At 48.2% G+C, this 16,128-nt stretch overlaps 1 protein-coding gene across 2 annotated transcripts in view; it reads right to left on the bottom strand.

Moving 5' to 3' along the window:
* Positions 1-16,128, bottom strand: part of LOC120065501 (semaphorin-3D-like) — a 172,191-nt gene that overhangs the window by 14,882 nt on the left and 141,181 nt on the right. Inside the window, exons 13-14 of one of the 2 annotated variants that reach the window (XM_039016554.1) lie at positions 7,414-7,502; positions 4,910-4,951 (exon numbers count right to left, since the gene is read on the bottom strand). In XM_039016554.1, coding sequence (XP_038872482.1) covers positions 4,910-4,951; positions 7,414-7,502 — 131 coding nt within the window. The remainder of the gene's footprint in view (positions 1-4,909; positions 4,952-7,413; positions 7,503-16,128) is intronic. The other variant, XM_039016555.1, reaches the window with a different exon arrangement.

Below are 16,128 nucleotides of genomic sequence, written 5' to 3'. Positions count from 1 at the left end.
GGAGAGGATCGGTGCTCAAGAGCGCGTGTCCTCCTTCACGGTCCGGTATATCCGGCGCCACCTTCCCGCCCCAGCCCAGTACCACCAGTGCCTACACCACGCACCAGGCTTCCAGTGCATCTCCAGAGCCCTGTTCCTCCTCCCCGCACTCGCCCTGAGGTGCGTGCCCTCAGCCCGGTACCTCCAGTTCCGGCACCACGCATCAGGCCTATAGTGCGTCTCAGCCGGCCAGAGTCTGCCGTCTGCCCAGCGGTGCCTGAACTGCCCGTCTGCCCAACGCCGCCTGCACTGCTCGTCTGCCCAGCGCCGTCTGAGCCATCCGTCTGCCCAGCGCCGTCTGAGCCATCCGTCTGCCCAGCGCCGTCTGAGCCATCCGTCTGCCCAGCGCCGTCTGAGCCATCCGTCTGCCCAGCGCCGTCTGAGCCATCCGTCTGCCCAGCGCCGTCTGAGCCATCTGTCTGCCCAGCGCCATCTGAGTCATCCGTCTGCCACGAGCCATTAGAGCCGCCCGTCTGTCCCGAGCCATTAGAGCCGTCCGTCAGTCAGGAGCCGCTAGAGCCGTCCGTCAGTCAGGAGCTGCCAGAGACGCCAGCCAGTCAGGAGCTGCCAGAGACGCCAGCCAGTCAGGAGCTGCCAGAGACGCCAGCCGGTCAGGAGCTGCCAGAGACGCCAGCCGGTCAGGAGCTGCCAGAGACGCCAGCCGGTCAGGAGCTGCCAGAGACGCCAGCCGGTCAGGAGCTGCCAGAGCCGCCAGCCAGTCAGGAGCTGCCAGAGCTGCCCTACAGTCATGAGCTGCCCTACAGTCATGAGCTGCCCTACAGTCATGAGCTGCCCTACAGTCATGAGCTGCCCTACAGTCATGAGCTGCCCTATAGTCATGAGCTGCCCTCCAGTCATGAGCTGCCCTCCAGTCATGAGCTGCCCTCCAGTCATGAGCTGCCCTCCAGTCATGAGCTGCCCTCCAGTCATGAGCTGCCCTCCAGTCATGAGCTGCCCTCCAGTCATGAGCTGCCCTCCAGTCCGGAGCTGCCACCCAGTCATGAGCTGCCACCCAGTCATGAGCTGCCACCCAGTCATGAGCTGCCACCCAGTCATGAGCTGCCACCCAGTCCGGAGCTGCCACTCAGTCCGGAGCTGCCACTCAGTCCGGAGCTGCCACTCAGTCCGGAGCTGCCACTCAGTCCGGAGCTGCCATTAGTCCGGAGTTGCCCCTCTGTCCTGAGCTACCTCTCTGTCCTGAGCTACCTCTCTGTCCTGAGCTACCTCTCTGTCCTGAGCTACCTCTCTGTCCTGAGCTACCTCCTAAATCATGTGGGGGCCTTGGGGAGGATTCTTAGGCCAAGGTCGTGGGCGAGGGTCGCCACTCAAAGGACGCTAAGGAGGGGGACAAAGACAGTGGTGGAGTGGTGTCCTCGTCCTGCGCCGGAGCCGCCACCGCGGACAGATGCCCACCCAGACCCTCCCCTTGAGTTTTAGGGGTGCGCCCGGAGTTCGCACCTTGAGGGGGGGGTTCTGTCACGTTCCTGACCTGTTTTCTGTTGTTTTGTATGTGTTTAGTTGGTCAGGACGTGAGCTGGGTGGGAATTCTATGTTGTGTGTCTAGTTTGTCTGTTTCTATGTCCAGCCTAATATGGTTCTCAATCAGAGGCAGATGGTAATCGTTGTCCCTGATTGAGAATCATATATAGGAGGCTTGTTTTGTGTTGGGATTTTGTGGGTGTTTGTTACCTGTCTCTGTGTTTGTGTTCTGCACCAGATAGGTCTGTATCGGTTTTGCACATTTGTTATTTTGTATGTTGTTTGTAGTGTTTCACTTGTTCTTTTATTAAACATGTTGAACACTAGCCGCGCTGCACTTTGGTCCTCTCCTTCACCTATGGAAGAAAGCCGTTACATGGCTGTTCACACTGTTTGTTTGTGGGTGATTGTCTTCCGTGTCTGTGTCTGCGCACCACACGGGACTGTTTCGGTTTGTTCGTTCGTTTTGTTGTAGTCTGTACCTGTTCGTGCGTTCTTCGTGTTTCATGTAAGTTCTCAGAGTTCAGGTCTGTCTACGTTTTCGTTTTGTTATTTTGTAATCATTTCAAGTGTTCTTCGTGTTTCGTCTTCGTCTGTAAATAAATCATTATGTATTCACAACCCGCTGCATTTTGGTCCTCCGATCCTTCTCTCCTCTCCTCGTCCGAGGAGGAGGAAGATCTAGACACCCGTTACACTGGGTAAGATTCATAGAATTACAAAACATTTTTAAATCATCAGACACCGGCTTTAACCAGCACCAGATGAGATCACCAATCAAGATCATTTCACTGTAAAGAAGTTTAGACATAAGGTGCGTCAAAGAAGAAAATGCATCACCGAGAGCAGAGGGGGGTCTATAACAGCCAATCACAGTTATAGAGAGGCCCTTTGAAACCTCAATATTCAAAGCAAGAAATTCCAACTGTTTACAAATAGTTTCAGACTTTGCCACACTTACATGGAATTTAGATTTTACATATAGCCACACCCCCACCTTTCTTAACCCGATCTGTGCGATAAACATTGTAACCACTTATACAAATATCCTTATCAAAAATAGACTTGCTGAGCCAGGTTTCAGAAAACACAATTACATCAGCATCAGTTGATTTAGCCCAAATCCTAACCCCATCAATTTTTGACAACAGGCTGCGTACATTTAAATGAAAAATACCAAAACCAGATCTTGATTTAAAATCAGAGGGGGTTTGGAGACATTGCATATCAGGGCCAGGGTTAGGTTGCACGTTACCTGATATCAACAACAGAAGAATAACTAAGCACCTCTGTTTAATAACCTTGCACGGCTTCTCTTTTTTAAGAGACCTACTGCAAGCGAATTCTACAAGTGAGTTTCCAGACAATACAAAACAGTCATTTAAAACCATTAGACTTTGGTAGTGACACAAATTCGTACTGTTCACATCATGCCACAAATGCATCGGCACTTGGACGAGTGGACCGAGTGAAAAAGAGCGAGTTCCTGCAGACAAAATGTCTAATGGACACGAGAGTACATTGTCAGATGTACTCACCCTGCGACAATGTTCGTTTTCTCCAGAGTTCAGTAAAGTCAGTGCACAAAGCAATACCACGTAAATTGTCATTTTCTCTGACCAAAAAACAAGAGGCCAACGAAGGTAAGTGGAGAGAGGGACAGCGTGTATGTGAGTCAATGTGAGTGTTTGCGCGTGTGAGTAGATTGGGTGTTGAGGGCGATAGAGAGAACGGGTTGAGCTGCCACTGACAGCCTCATCATTATTAGCCTCATCATTATTAGTCACTTTACCCCTACCTACATGTACAAATGCCTTAACTAACCAGTACCCCCCCCCCCCTGTATATAGCCTCATCATTATTAGTCACTTTACCCCTACCTACATGTACAAATGCCTTAACTAACCAGTACCCCCCCTGTATATAGCCTCATCATTATTAGTCACTTTACCCCTACCTACATGTACAAATGCCTTACCTAACCAGTACCCCCCCTGTATATAGCCTCATCATTATTAGTCACTTTACCCCTACCTACATGTACAAATGCCTTAACTAACCAGTACCCCCCCCCCCCCTGTATATAGCCTCATCATTATTAGTCACTTTACCCCTACCTACATGTACAAATGACCTTAACTAACCAGTACCCCCCCCCCCCCCCTGTATATAGCCTCATCATTATTAGTCACTTTACCCCTACCTACATGTACAAATGCCTTAACTAACCAGCACCCCCCTGTATATAGTCTCATCATTATTAGTCACTTTACCCCTACCTACATGTACAAATGCCTTAACTAACCAGTAACCCCCCCCCCCCCCCCTGTATATAGCCTCATCATTATTAGTCACTTTACCCCTACCTACATGTACAAATGCCTTAACTAACCAGTACCCCCCCCCCCCCCCCCCCCTGTATATAGCCTCATCATTATTAGTCACTTTACCCCTACTGTCACGCCCTGACCTTAGAGATCATTTTCATGTCTCTATTTTGGTTTGGTCAGGGCGTGACAGTTGGGGTGGGCATTCTATGTTTTGTGTTCTATGTTTTCTATTTCTATGTGTTTGGCCGGGTGTGGTTCTCAATCAGAGGCAGCTGTCTATCGTTGTCTCTGATTGAGAACCATACTTAGGTAGCCTTTTTCCCCACCTGTGTTTTGTGGGTAGTTGTTTTCTGTTTTTTGTGTTGCTGCACCAGACAGAACTGTTTCGGTGTCGTTCGTTCTCTTTGTTGTTTTGTTATTCAGTGTTCAGTTTTACTAATAAATCATGAACACTTACCACGCTGCGCTTTGGTCCACTTCTTCATGCAACAATGACCGTTACACCTACATGTACAAATTACCTTAACTAACCAGTACCCCCCCCCCCCCTTTATATAGCCTCATTGTTGTTATTTTATTGTGTTACTTTTTATTATTATATTTTTTACTTTAGTTTATTTAGTAAATATATTCTAACCCTATTTCTTGAATTGCGTTGTTGGTTAAGGGTTTGTAAGTAAGCATTTCTTCTGCGCATGAGACAAAAAATAAAATGGGATTTGATGTATTTAAAACATTTACACATAGAATCTGGATTTTGTGGGATTTTTCAAGACTCTTCTCAACGTACTCTGAGAGGAGTCCACTGCTGGAGAAACTATGTGTAAACTATGTGTAAATCAATCATCTATTTGTTTGTAATCATCACTGGAATGGTATGTTACTGCTACATTTTCTATTAACTGAGGATGACCACCCACACACACACACACACACACACACACACACACACACACACACACACACACACACACACACACACACACACACACACACACACACACACACACACACACACACACACACACACACACACACACACACACACACAGCAGACTTACTCGTTTGGTAGACAGCTCCATGTTAAGAATGGGGGCCTGAGTCTGCAGGATCAGAACACAATGGGTTAACACACAGGTCGATATCACACAAGACAATATTTAGTGTGTGTGTGTGTGTGTGCACGTGCACGTGTGTGTGTGTATGTGTGTGTGTGTGTGTGTGTGTGTGTGTGTGTGTGTGTGTGTGTGCGTGTGTGCATGTGCATGCTTGCGTGTGTGTGTGTGTAGGTGTGTGTGCATGCGTGTGTGTATGCGTGTGCATGTGTGTGTGTGTGTGTGCATGTGTGCATATGTGTGTGTTTGTGTGTGTATGCGTGCGTGTGTGTATGTGGGTGTGCGTACGTGTGTGTGTGCGTGTGCATGCGTGTGTGTGTGTGCATGCGTGTGTGTGTGTGTGTGTGTGTGTGTGTGTGTGTGTGTGAAATAATGAACTAAAAGGCTGCTCTAGAGAACCCACATACCAAGGCACACCATTACCAACATCATCTGACTCAGTGGTTCATTTAAACATGGTGCCATTGTGAGTCAATGACCCCTGACAGTCCAAGTGAGCTGCATCCTATTCAGATAGCCTTTAGAGGGATGAGGACGATTACCTTGCTATCATATGTCTCCTCACATACACACACATTCTCTTAGCTAGCTAGCTAACTCTCTACCAGGCGCAGGCCACACACACACGCGCGTGCAGACACACACACACACACACACATACACACGCGCGCAGACACACACACACACACACACACACACACACACACACACACACACACACACACACACACACACTGACACACACACATGGACCTCTGTTCTTCCCTCAGGGAGACTCATTGCCACTCAAACTCTGTGTATTAACCCCAACCCAGTCTAATGAGCTATGTGGTTAACATCCTACCCAAGGCCTGACACTGCCAGGTCATATCGAAGTCAACCCCCCCCCCCCCCCCCCCCCCAAAACCTCCCATGTTAAACCCAATGATGTCATGTATAAGTATGTTTGTGGTTCAACCCTATCCAAGAGGATAGATTTTATTTATTTTTTCTCCAAGAGGTTAGAGTCGTGTTTTTTCCTAGGTCGGAGCTCCAAGCCCGTATTCACAAAGATCAGGTCCCCGTGTCCATAGGATCTTATTCATTATGAAAGGAAAAAAAACGGATTCCTCGATCAAAGTCTCCTCCTCTGAGACACTGACTGTGAATACTGGCCCTGACATTCATCTTCTTGTTTGTTAAGAGAGGATTAAACAGCTTAACTCCAATAAATACACACGGCCATCTTGTCCTATGTTGTTGTTGCTGTTCCACACTTCACTCTCTGTTCTCTTCTTCCCTAATAGGAGATAGTCTGTCTATTTAGTTTGGGAAACCCTGGGAAAAATGGGTCTGTATCTGTTTTTCCTCTTAGGGGGTTAGTTAGTTATTTTGGTCAAGTATGTGATTACCCCAATGGAAACAACAGCTGATGTCAGAACAGATGACACGGCAGACAGGTCAAAAGATGGCATGCTACTGGGAAACTTGAGAAAACAAATCTACGGGATGGTCCAGAACTAAACCCTATCCTCTAGCCCTTATCTCCTTTCCCCGGGGCCTTATCTCCTAGCCCCTAGGTCTTATTCCCTAGCCCTTATCTCCTAGCACCTAGGCCGTATCTCCATGCCCCCAGGCCTATTCTCCTAGCTCCTAATCTCCTTTCCCCTAGGCCTTATCTCCTAGCCCCTATGTCTTATTCCCTAGCCCTTATCTCCTAGCACCTAGGCCTTATCTCCATGCCCCCAGGCCTATTCTCCCAGCTCCTAGGCTTTATCTCCTAGCCCCTAGGCATTATCTCCTAGCACTTAGGCCTTTTCTCCCAGCCCCTGGGCCTTATCCTCTATCCCTTATCTCCTAGCCCTTATCTCCCAGCCCCTAGGCCTTATCCTCTATCACTTATCTCCTAGCCCCTAGGCCTTATCTCCTAGTCTCTACCCCTAGGCACTCCTGTAGATCTGAGAGAATTTGATTGGCATACTATGGTGGAATTTCCTATTAGTCTATCAAATTGCTAGTAGTCTATAATTCCAACATATTCTATCAGAGGACAAGGTGGAGCTACTATTACCTATCCATTTCTGTCAGATCTACATGTACTTCCTATGAGGTACAGTAATGTTTCTGGACTGGGCCCAATTCAGATGTACTTCCTGTGAGGTACAGTAAGTGTTTCTGGACTGGGCCTAATTCAGATGTACTTCCTATTCCTCCTCAAGTTGAAACTTTAGCAGTTAAATCGTCTGAGTTGGTAAAAGGGTTGGGGTCAATTCCATTTCAATTCAAGTCAATTCAGAAAATAAACCAAAATCAAAATCTACATTTTCTTTATTGAAAAGGATTGAAGATTGGAATTTCAGTGTCCTTCCTGAATTAAGAGGTATTGAAATGGAATGAATTGACCCCGACCCTGGTTGGTAATAGAACACATCAGAGAAGATGTAATGGTCAAACCCTAGCAGGCATCTCACCTGAAAGACGGTCAGCTCCTCCAGAATGATCTCCTCAGTCTCCCAGTTGTCTTTGGGGACAGACACCACTTTCAGCACCTTGCCATCATCTGAAGAGGAGGGAGAAAAGCAGGAAGTAACTGAGCGACAGGTGTGTATATGATTTTCCTACGCAGGTAACAACAACCAATTACACTTGATGTCTTATTCAACAAGTTACCTTCAAATGAAAACGGTGGGTTAAAGGTCCCTATGTTATAGCAACCACCCTGTCTGACCAACCTGCCTGACTAACCAACCTGCCTGACCAACCTGCCTGACTGACTAACCACCCTGCCTGACTAACCACCCTGCCTGACTAACCACCCTGCCTGACTAACCACCCTGCCTGACTAACCACCCTGCCTGACTAACCACCCTGCCTGACTAACCACCCTGCCTGACGAACCACCCTGCCTGACTAACCACCCTGCCTGACTAACCACCCTGCCTGACTAACCACCCTGCCTGAATAACCACCCTGCCTGACCAACCACCCTGCCTGTCCGACCACCCTGCCTGACGAACCACCCTGCCTGACTAACCACCCTGCCTGACTAACCACCCTGTCTGACCACCCTGCCTGACTAACCACCCTGCCTGACTAACCACCCTGCCTGACCAACCACCCTGCCTGACCAACCAACCACCCTGCCTGACCAACCACCCTGCCTGACCAACCACCCTGCCTGACTAACCACCCTGCCTGACTAACCACCCTGCCTGACTAACCACCCTGCCTGACAAACCACCCTGCCTGACGAACCACCCTGCCTGACGAACCACCCTGCCTGACGAACCACCCTGCCTGACGAACCACCCTGCCTGAACAACCACCCTGCCTGAACAACCACCCTGCCTGAACAACCACCCTGCCTGACTAACCACCCTGCCTGAACAACCACCCTGCCTGACTAACCACCCTGCCTGACAAACCACCCTGCCTGACCAACCACCCTGCCTGACTAACCACCCTGCCTGACTAACCACCCTGCCTGACGAACCACCCTGCCTGAACAACCACCCTGCCTGAACAACCACCCTGCCTGACTAACCACCCTGCCTGACCAACCACCCTGCCTGACCAACCACCCTGCCTGAACAACCACCCTGCCTGACTAACCACCCTGCCTGACTAACCACCCTGCCTGACCAACCACCCTGCCTGACCAACCACCCTGCCTGATTAACCACCCTGCCTGAATAACCACCCTGCCTGACTAACCACCCTGCCTGAATAACCACCCTGCCTGACTAACCACCCTGCCTGAATAACAACCCTGCCTGAACAACCACCCTGCCTGACTAACCACCCTGCCTGATGAACTAACCACCATGCCTGACTAACCACCCTGCCTGACTTACCACCCTGCCTGACTAACCACCCTGCCTGACTAACCACCCTGCCTGAATAACCACCCTGCCTGAACAACCACCCTGCCTGACGAACCACCCTGCCTGACGAACCACTCCTCCTGACTGTGTGCTTCATGCATTGATGGTGTGGTGTGATTGTTACATAGTAGCATTGTCTAGTGTGTGTACATGTTTGTTTGTGTGCGAGTGTGTGTGTGTGTGTGTGTACATGTTTGTTAAGTTAAGTTGTGTATTTGTGCGTACATGTTTGTTAAGTTAAATTGTGTGTGTTGGCCCAAACTAAACTCATTAACAAGGATAACAGGGTAGTGTGTGATTTCTGACTTTTTAATAGTTAACCTCAAGGGGTGACCAGAGGTCATAGCAAGGGTCCCGCTGAGAGGAGAGCCTTCAGACAGAGAGAGCTCAGCTATCTACCTCAGCTTGATGAATGACTCTGTGTCTAGGTGCTAATGCTACTAAATCACGGGATTCCATTCATCTCACCAACAATGGGCTTGTCTTGATTAGCCACATTCTTAATACGGACACGATTCACTATGCCTTAATTCAAGTGATGAGAATCTCAATGGAAAATCCTCAAAACTGAAGCCTGTTGATCTGATGAAGCATACCTACAGTAGAGTCTGGACTCTGAGTTCCACCAGGGGTCAGGCAGAGAGGTTTGAATGGCAGAGTGCTGGGCTATGGAACAGTGATCACACTAAGGTAAGCTGGGCCGTTGGAGCCTAGGATGGCCTGGTTCATCAGTCTCAGACATAGATTAGTTGTTGAGCCACAGGAAAGTTCCCACGGTAACCCTTTCCCCAAGATAATGACTCCCCGCCCTGGGACCATCCTGACATTATCATGAAGAACCAACACTGCCAGGCCTCTGTGTGTGTGTGTGTGTGTCTTGAACTTTACCCTATTCTAAGTGAATCATTTTAAGACAGACACCCCTCTGCAAACACAATCTACACACACTCTCTACACACACACTCTGCAAACACATTCTGTAAACACACTCTACACACACACACACACTCTGCACACACCCTCTGCACACACACACACACACTCTACACACATACACTCTACACACATGTTAACTGTATATGTTATGTATGTATATATGTACAGTACCTGTCAAAAATTTTGAACACACCTACTCATTCAAGGGTTTTTCTATATTTTTACTATTTTCTATAATAAGTGAAGACATCAAAACTATGAAATAACACATATGGAATCATGTAGTAAACAAAAAAGTGTTAAACAAATCAAAATATATTTTATATTTCGGATTCTTCCAATAGCCACCCTTTGCCTCGATGACAGCTTTGCACACTCTAGGCATTCTCTCAACCAGCTTCACCTGAAATGCTTTTCCAACAGTCTTGAAGGAGTTCCCACATATGCTGAGCACTTGTTAGCTGCTTTTCCTTCACTCTGTTGTCCGACTCATCCCCAACCATCTCAATTGGGTTGAGGTTGGGTGATTGTGGAGGCCAGGTCATCTGATATAGCACTCCATCACTCTCCTTCTTGATCAAATTGCCCTTACACAGCCTGGAGGTGTGTTGGGTCATTGTCCTGTTGAAAAACAAATGATCGTCCCACTAAGCGCAAACCAGATGGGATGGCGTATCGCTGCAGAATACTGTGGTAGCCATGCTGGTTAAGTGTGCCTTGAATTCTAAATAAATCACAGACAGTGTCACCAGCAAAGCACCCCCACACCATCACACCACCTCCTCCATGTTTTACCGTGGCAAAGATACAGAGGTTGGAACCAAAAATCTCAAATTTGGACTCATCAGACCAAAGGACAAATTTCCACTGGTCTAATGTCCATTGCTCATGTTTCTTGGCCCAAGCAAGTCTCTTCTTATTGGTGTACTTTAGTAGTGGTTTCTTTGCAGCAATTTGACATGAAGGCCTGATTCAGACAGTCTCCTCTGAACAGTTGATGTTGAGATGTGTCTGTTACTTGAACTCTGTGAAGCATTTATTTGGACAGCAATCTCAGAGGCTGGTAACTCTAATGAACTTGTCCTCTGCAGCAGAGGTAACTCTGTGTCTTCCTTTCCTGTGGCGGTCATCATGAGAGACAGTTTTATCATAACGCTTGATGGTTTTTGCGACTTAAGAAACTTTCAAAGTTCTTGAAATTTTCCGTATTGACTGACCTTCATGTCTTAAAGTAATGATGGACTGTCGTTTCTCTTTGCTTATTTGAGCTTTTCTTGCCATAATATGGACTTGGTCTTTTACCAAATAGGACTAACTTCTGTTTACCCCCCTACCTTGTCACAACACAACTGATTGGCTCAAACGCATTAAGAAGGAAAGAAATTCCCCAAATTAACTTTTAAGAAAGCACACCTTCTTAATTGAAATGCATTCCAGGTCTCTACCTCATGAAGCTGGTTGAGAGAATGCCAAGAATGTGCAAAGCTGTCATCAAGGCAAAGGGTGGCTATTTGAATAATTTCAAATATAAAATATATTTAGATTTGTTTAACACTTTTTTGGTTACTATATGATTCCATACGTGTTATTTCATAGTTTTGATGTCTTCACTGTTATTCTACAATGTAGAAAATAGTAAAAATAAAGAAAAACCCTTGAATGAGTAGGTGTCCTAAAACTTTTGACTGCTACTGTATGTGTATTATTGTACTGCTCTAGGGATGTAATTATTGTTTGGATAACCTTATTTACTATTATGTATTGATTTCACTCTTTATGGGATGAGCAATGCAGAGAACACCAGAAGAAGAATGATCACTGAATTACCACAATGAATTATTGTAATGTTTGTTTTTGTATCAATAAATCCCATAAGGGATCAAATTAAATTGCATTTGTCACATGTGCCGAATAAAACAGGTGTAGACCTTACAGTGAATTTCATACTAACAAGCCCTTAACCAACAACGCAGTTCAAGAAATAGAGTGAAGACAAATGAGATGGGTTTGCCATCTGACGATTTGACACGAAAATACAATTTAATTCATTTTATTCATTAATTCACACAGCTCTCCACACACAGCTCTCCACACAGCTCTCCACACACAGCTCTCCACACACAGCTCTCCACACACAGCTCTCCACACAGCTCTCTCCACACAGCTCTCTCCACACAGCTCTCTCCACACAGCTCTCTCCACACAGCTCTCCACACACAGCTCTCCACACACAGCTCTCCACACACAGCTCTCCACACACAGCTCTCCACACACAGCTCTCCACACAGCTCTCCACACAGCTCTCCACACACAGCTATCCACACACAGCTCTCCACACACAGCTCTCCACACACAGCTCTCCACACACAGCTCTCCACACACAGCTCTCCACACACAGCTCTCCACACACAGCTCTCCACACACAGCTCTCCACACGGTGTGCTGAGGACAAAACGAACAGCTCCTAGAGGTGACAGGGACTGGGTGAAGGAACCCGGTAGTGTCAGGGTGTAACAGTTGCTAGTGCAACTCGGGGTGCCACTATTAAATCCTCATTTAGATTTCTAACTCACATAGGGTCTGTTTATTACCCTGTTTCTCCAGGGTACTACAGGGTTACCAAGGAACTGCTACACCATGTAGCCTAGAGAGTGAGCAAACTCTCTTTACAATCTTGTTGTGTGTGTAGTCAAGTCGTGTTGTTTTGGTTTGGTTTTGGTTGCTTGTAACCGATGGTGACCAGCCAGCTTAAAGTAGACCTTCCCAAAACCATTATCATCTCACTGAGAGTAAATAGACTGAGAGATTAGTCTCAGTCCCCTCTCTACTGTTGGTATCAGTCCCCTCTCTACTGTTGGTATCAGTCCACTCTCTACTGTTGGTATCAGTCCCCTCTCTACTGTTGGTATCAGTCCCCTCTCTCCTGTTGGTATCAGTCCCCTCTCTCCTGTTGGTATCAGTCCCCTCTCTACTGTTGGTATCAGTCCACTCTCTCCTGTTGGTATCAGTCCCCTCTCTACTGTTGGTATCAGTCCCCTCTCTACTGTTGGTATCAGTCCCCTCTCTACTCTTGGTATCAGTCCCCTCTCTACTGTTGGTATAAGTCCCCTCTCTACTGTTGGTATAAGTCCCCTCTCTACTGTTGGTATCAGTCCCCTCTCTACTGTTGATATCAGTCCACTCTCTCCTGTTGGTATCAGTCCCCTCTCTCCTGTTGGTATCAGTCCACTCTCTCCTGTTGGTATCAGTCCCCTCTCTCCTGTTGGTATCAGTCCCCTCTCTCCTGTTGGTATCAGTCCCCTCTCTCCTGTTGATATCAGTCCCCTCTCTACTGTTGGTATCAGTCCCCTCTCTCCTGTTGATATCAGTCCCCTCTCTACTGTTGGTATCAGTCCCCTCTCTACTGTTGGTATCAGTCCCCTCTCTCCTGTTGGTATCAGTCCCCTCTCTCCTGTTGGTATCAGTCCCCTCTCTCCTGTTGGTATCAGTCCCCTCTCTCCTGTTGGTATCAGTCCCCTCTCTACTGTTGGTATCAGTCCCCTCTCTACTGTTGGTATCAGTCCACTCTCTCCTGTTGGTATCAGTCCCCTCTCTACTGTTGGTATCAGTCCACTCTCTCCTGTTGGTATCAGTCCCCTCTCTACTGTTGTTATCAGTCCCCTCTCTACTGTTGGTATCAGTCCCCTCTCTACTGTTGGTATCAGTCCCCTCTCTACTGTTGGTATCAGTCCCCTCTCTCCTGTTGGTATCAGTCCCCTCTCTCCTGTTGGTATCAGTCCCCTCTCTCCTGTTGGTATCAGTCCCCTCTCTCCTGTTGGTATCAGTCCCCTCTCTCCTGTTGGTATCAGTCCCCTCTCTACTGTTGGTATCAGTCCACTCTCTACTGTTGGTATCAGTCCACTCTCTACTGTTGGTATCAGTCCACTCTCTACTGTTGGTATCAGTCCCCTCTCTCCTGTTGGTATCAGTCCCCTCTCTCCTGTTGGTATCAGTCCCCTCTCTCCTGTTGGTATCAGTCCCCTCTCTCCTGTTGGTATCAGTCCCCTCTCTCCTGTTGGTATCAGTCCCCTCTCTCCTGTTGGTATCAGTCCCCTCTCTCCTGTTGGTATCAGTCCCCTCTCTCCTGTTGGTATCAGTCCCCTCTCTACTGTTGGTATCAGTCCCCTCTCTACTGTTGGTATCAGTCCACTCTCTCCTGTTGGTATCAGTCCCCTCTCTCCTGTTGATATCAGTCCCCTCTCTACTGTTGGTATCAGTCCCCTCTCTACTGTTGGTATCAGTCCCCTCTCTCCTGTTGGTATCAGTCCCCTCTCTCCTGTTGGTATCAGTCCCCTCTCTACTGTTGGTATCAGTCCCCTCTCTCCTGTTGGTATCAGTCCCCTCTCTCCTGTTGGTATCAGTCCCCTCTCTACTGTTGGTATCAGTCCCCTCTCTACTGTTGGTATCAGTCCCCTCTCTCCTGTTGGTATCAGTCCCCTCTCTCCTGTTGGTATCAGTCCCCTCTCTCCTGTTGGTATAAGTCCCCTCTCTCCTGTTGATATCAGTCCCCTCTCTACTGTTGGTATCAGTCCCCTCTCTACTGTTGGTATCAGTCCCCTCTCTACTGTTGGTATCAGTCCCCTCTCTACTGTTGGTATCAGTCCCCTCTCTACTGTTGGTATCAGTCCACTCTCTCCTGTTGGTATCAGTCCACTCTCTCCTGTTGGTATCAGTCCCCTCTCTACTGTTGGTATCAGTCCACTCTCTCCTGTTGGTATCAGTCCCCTCTCTCCTGTTGGTATCAGTCCCCTCTCTCCTGTTGGTATCAGTCCACTCTCTCCTGTTGGTATCAGTCCCCTCTCTACTGTTGGTATCAGTCCCCTCTCTACTGTTGGTATCAGTCCCCTCTCTACTCTTGGTATCAGTCCCCTCTCTACTGTTGGTATCAGTCCACTCTCTCCTGTTGGTATCAGTCCCCTCTCTACTGTTGGTATCAGTCCACTCTCTACTGTTGGTATCAGTCCACTCTCTCCTGTTGGTATCAGTCCCCTCTCTCCTGTTGGTATCAGTCCCCTCTCTACTGTTGGTATCAGTCCCCTCTCTACTGTTGGTATCAGTCCCCTCTCTACTGTTGGTATCAGTCCCCTCTCTACTGTTGGTATCAGTCCACTCTCTCCTGTTGGTATCAGTCCACTCTCTCCTGTTGGTATCAGTCCACTCTCTACTGTTGATATCAGTCCACTCTCTCCTGTTGGTATCAGTCCCCTCTCTACTGTTGATATCAGTCCACTCTCTCCTGTTGGTATCAGTCCCCTCTCTACTGTTGGTATCAGTCCCCTCTCTACTGTTGGTATCAGTCCCCTCTCTACTGTTGGTATAAGTCCCCTCTCTACTGTTGGTATAAGTCCCCTCTCTACTGTTGGTATCAGTCCACTCTCTCCTGTTGGTATCAGTCCCCTCTCTACTGTTGGTATCAGTCCCCTCTCTACTGTTGGTATCAGTCCACACTCTCCTGTTGGTATCAGTCCCCTCTCTACTGTTGGTATCAGTCCACTCTCTCCTGTTGGTATCAGTCCCCTCTCTACTGTTGGTATCAGTCCCCTCTCTCCTGTTGGTATCAGTCCCCTCTCTACTGTTGGTATCAGTCCCCTCTCTCCTGTTGGTATCAGTCCCCTCTCTCCTGTTGGTATCAGTCCCCTCTCTCCTGTTGGTATCAGTCCCCTCTCTACTGTTGGTATCAGTCCACTCTCTACTGTTGGTATCAGTCCACTCTCTACTGTTGGTATCAGTCCCCTCTCTCCTGTTGGTATCAGTCCCCTCTCTCCTGTTGGTATCAGTCCCCTCTCTACTGTTGGTATCAGTCCCCTCTCTACTGTTGGTATCAGTCCCCTCTCTACTGTTGGTATCAGTCCCGTCTCTACTGTTGGTATCAGTCCCCTCTCTACTGTTGGTATCAGTCCCCTCTCTACTGTTGGTATCAGTCCACTCTCTCCTGTTGGTATCAGTCCCCTCTCTACTGTTGGTATCAGTCCCCTCTCTACTGTTGGTATCGGTCCACTCTCTCCTGTTGGTATCGGTCCCCTCTCTACTGTTGGTATCGGTCCCCTCTCTCCTGTTGGTATCGGTCCCCTCTCTCCTGTTGGTATCGGTCCCCTCTCTACTGTTGTTATCGGTCCCCTCTCTACTGTTGGTATCGGTCCCCTCTCTACTGTTGGTATCGGTCCACTCTCTCCTGTTGGTATCGGTCCACTCTCTCCTGTTGGTATCGGTCCCCTCTCTACTGTTGGTATCGGTCCCCTCTCTACTGTTGGTATCGGTCCCCTCTCTACTGTTGGTATCGGTCCCCTCTCTCCTGTTGGTATCGGTCCCCTCTCTCCTGTTGGTATC

The sequence above is a fragment of the Salvelinus namaycush genome, chromosome 20 (genome assembly GCF_016432855.1).
Source record: "Salvelinus namaycush isolate Seneca chromosome 20, SaNama_1.0, whole genome shotgun sequence".
Classification (NCBI taxonomy): domain Eukaryota; kingdom Metazoa; phylum Chordata; class Actinopteri; order Salmoniformes; family Salmonidae; genus Salvelinus; species Salvelinus namaycush.
Note: the sequence above shows the minus strand (reverse complement) of the source record. Positions and strands in the feature narration are given on the sequence as shown.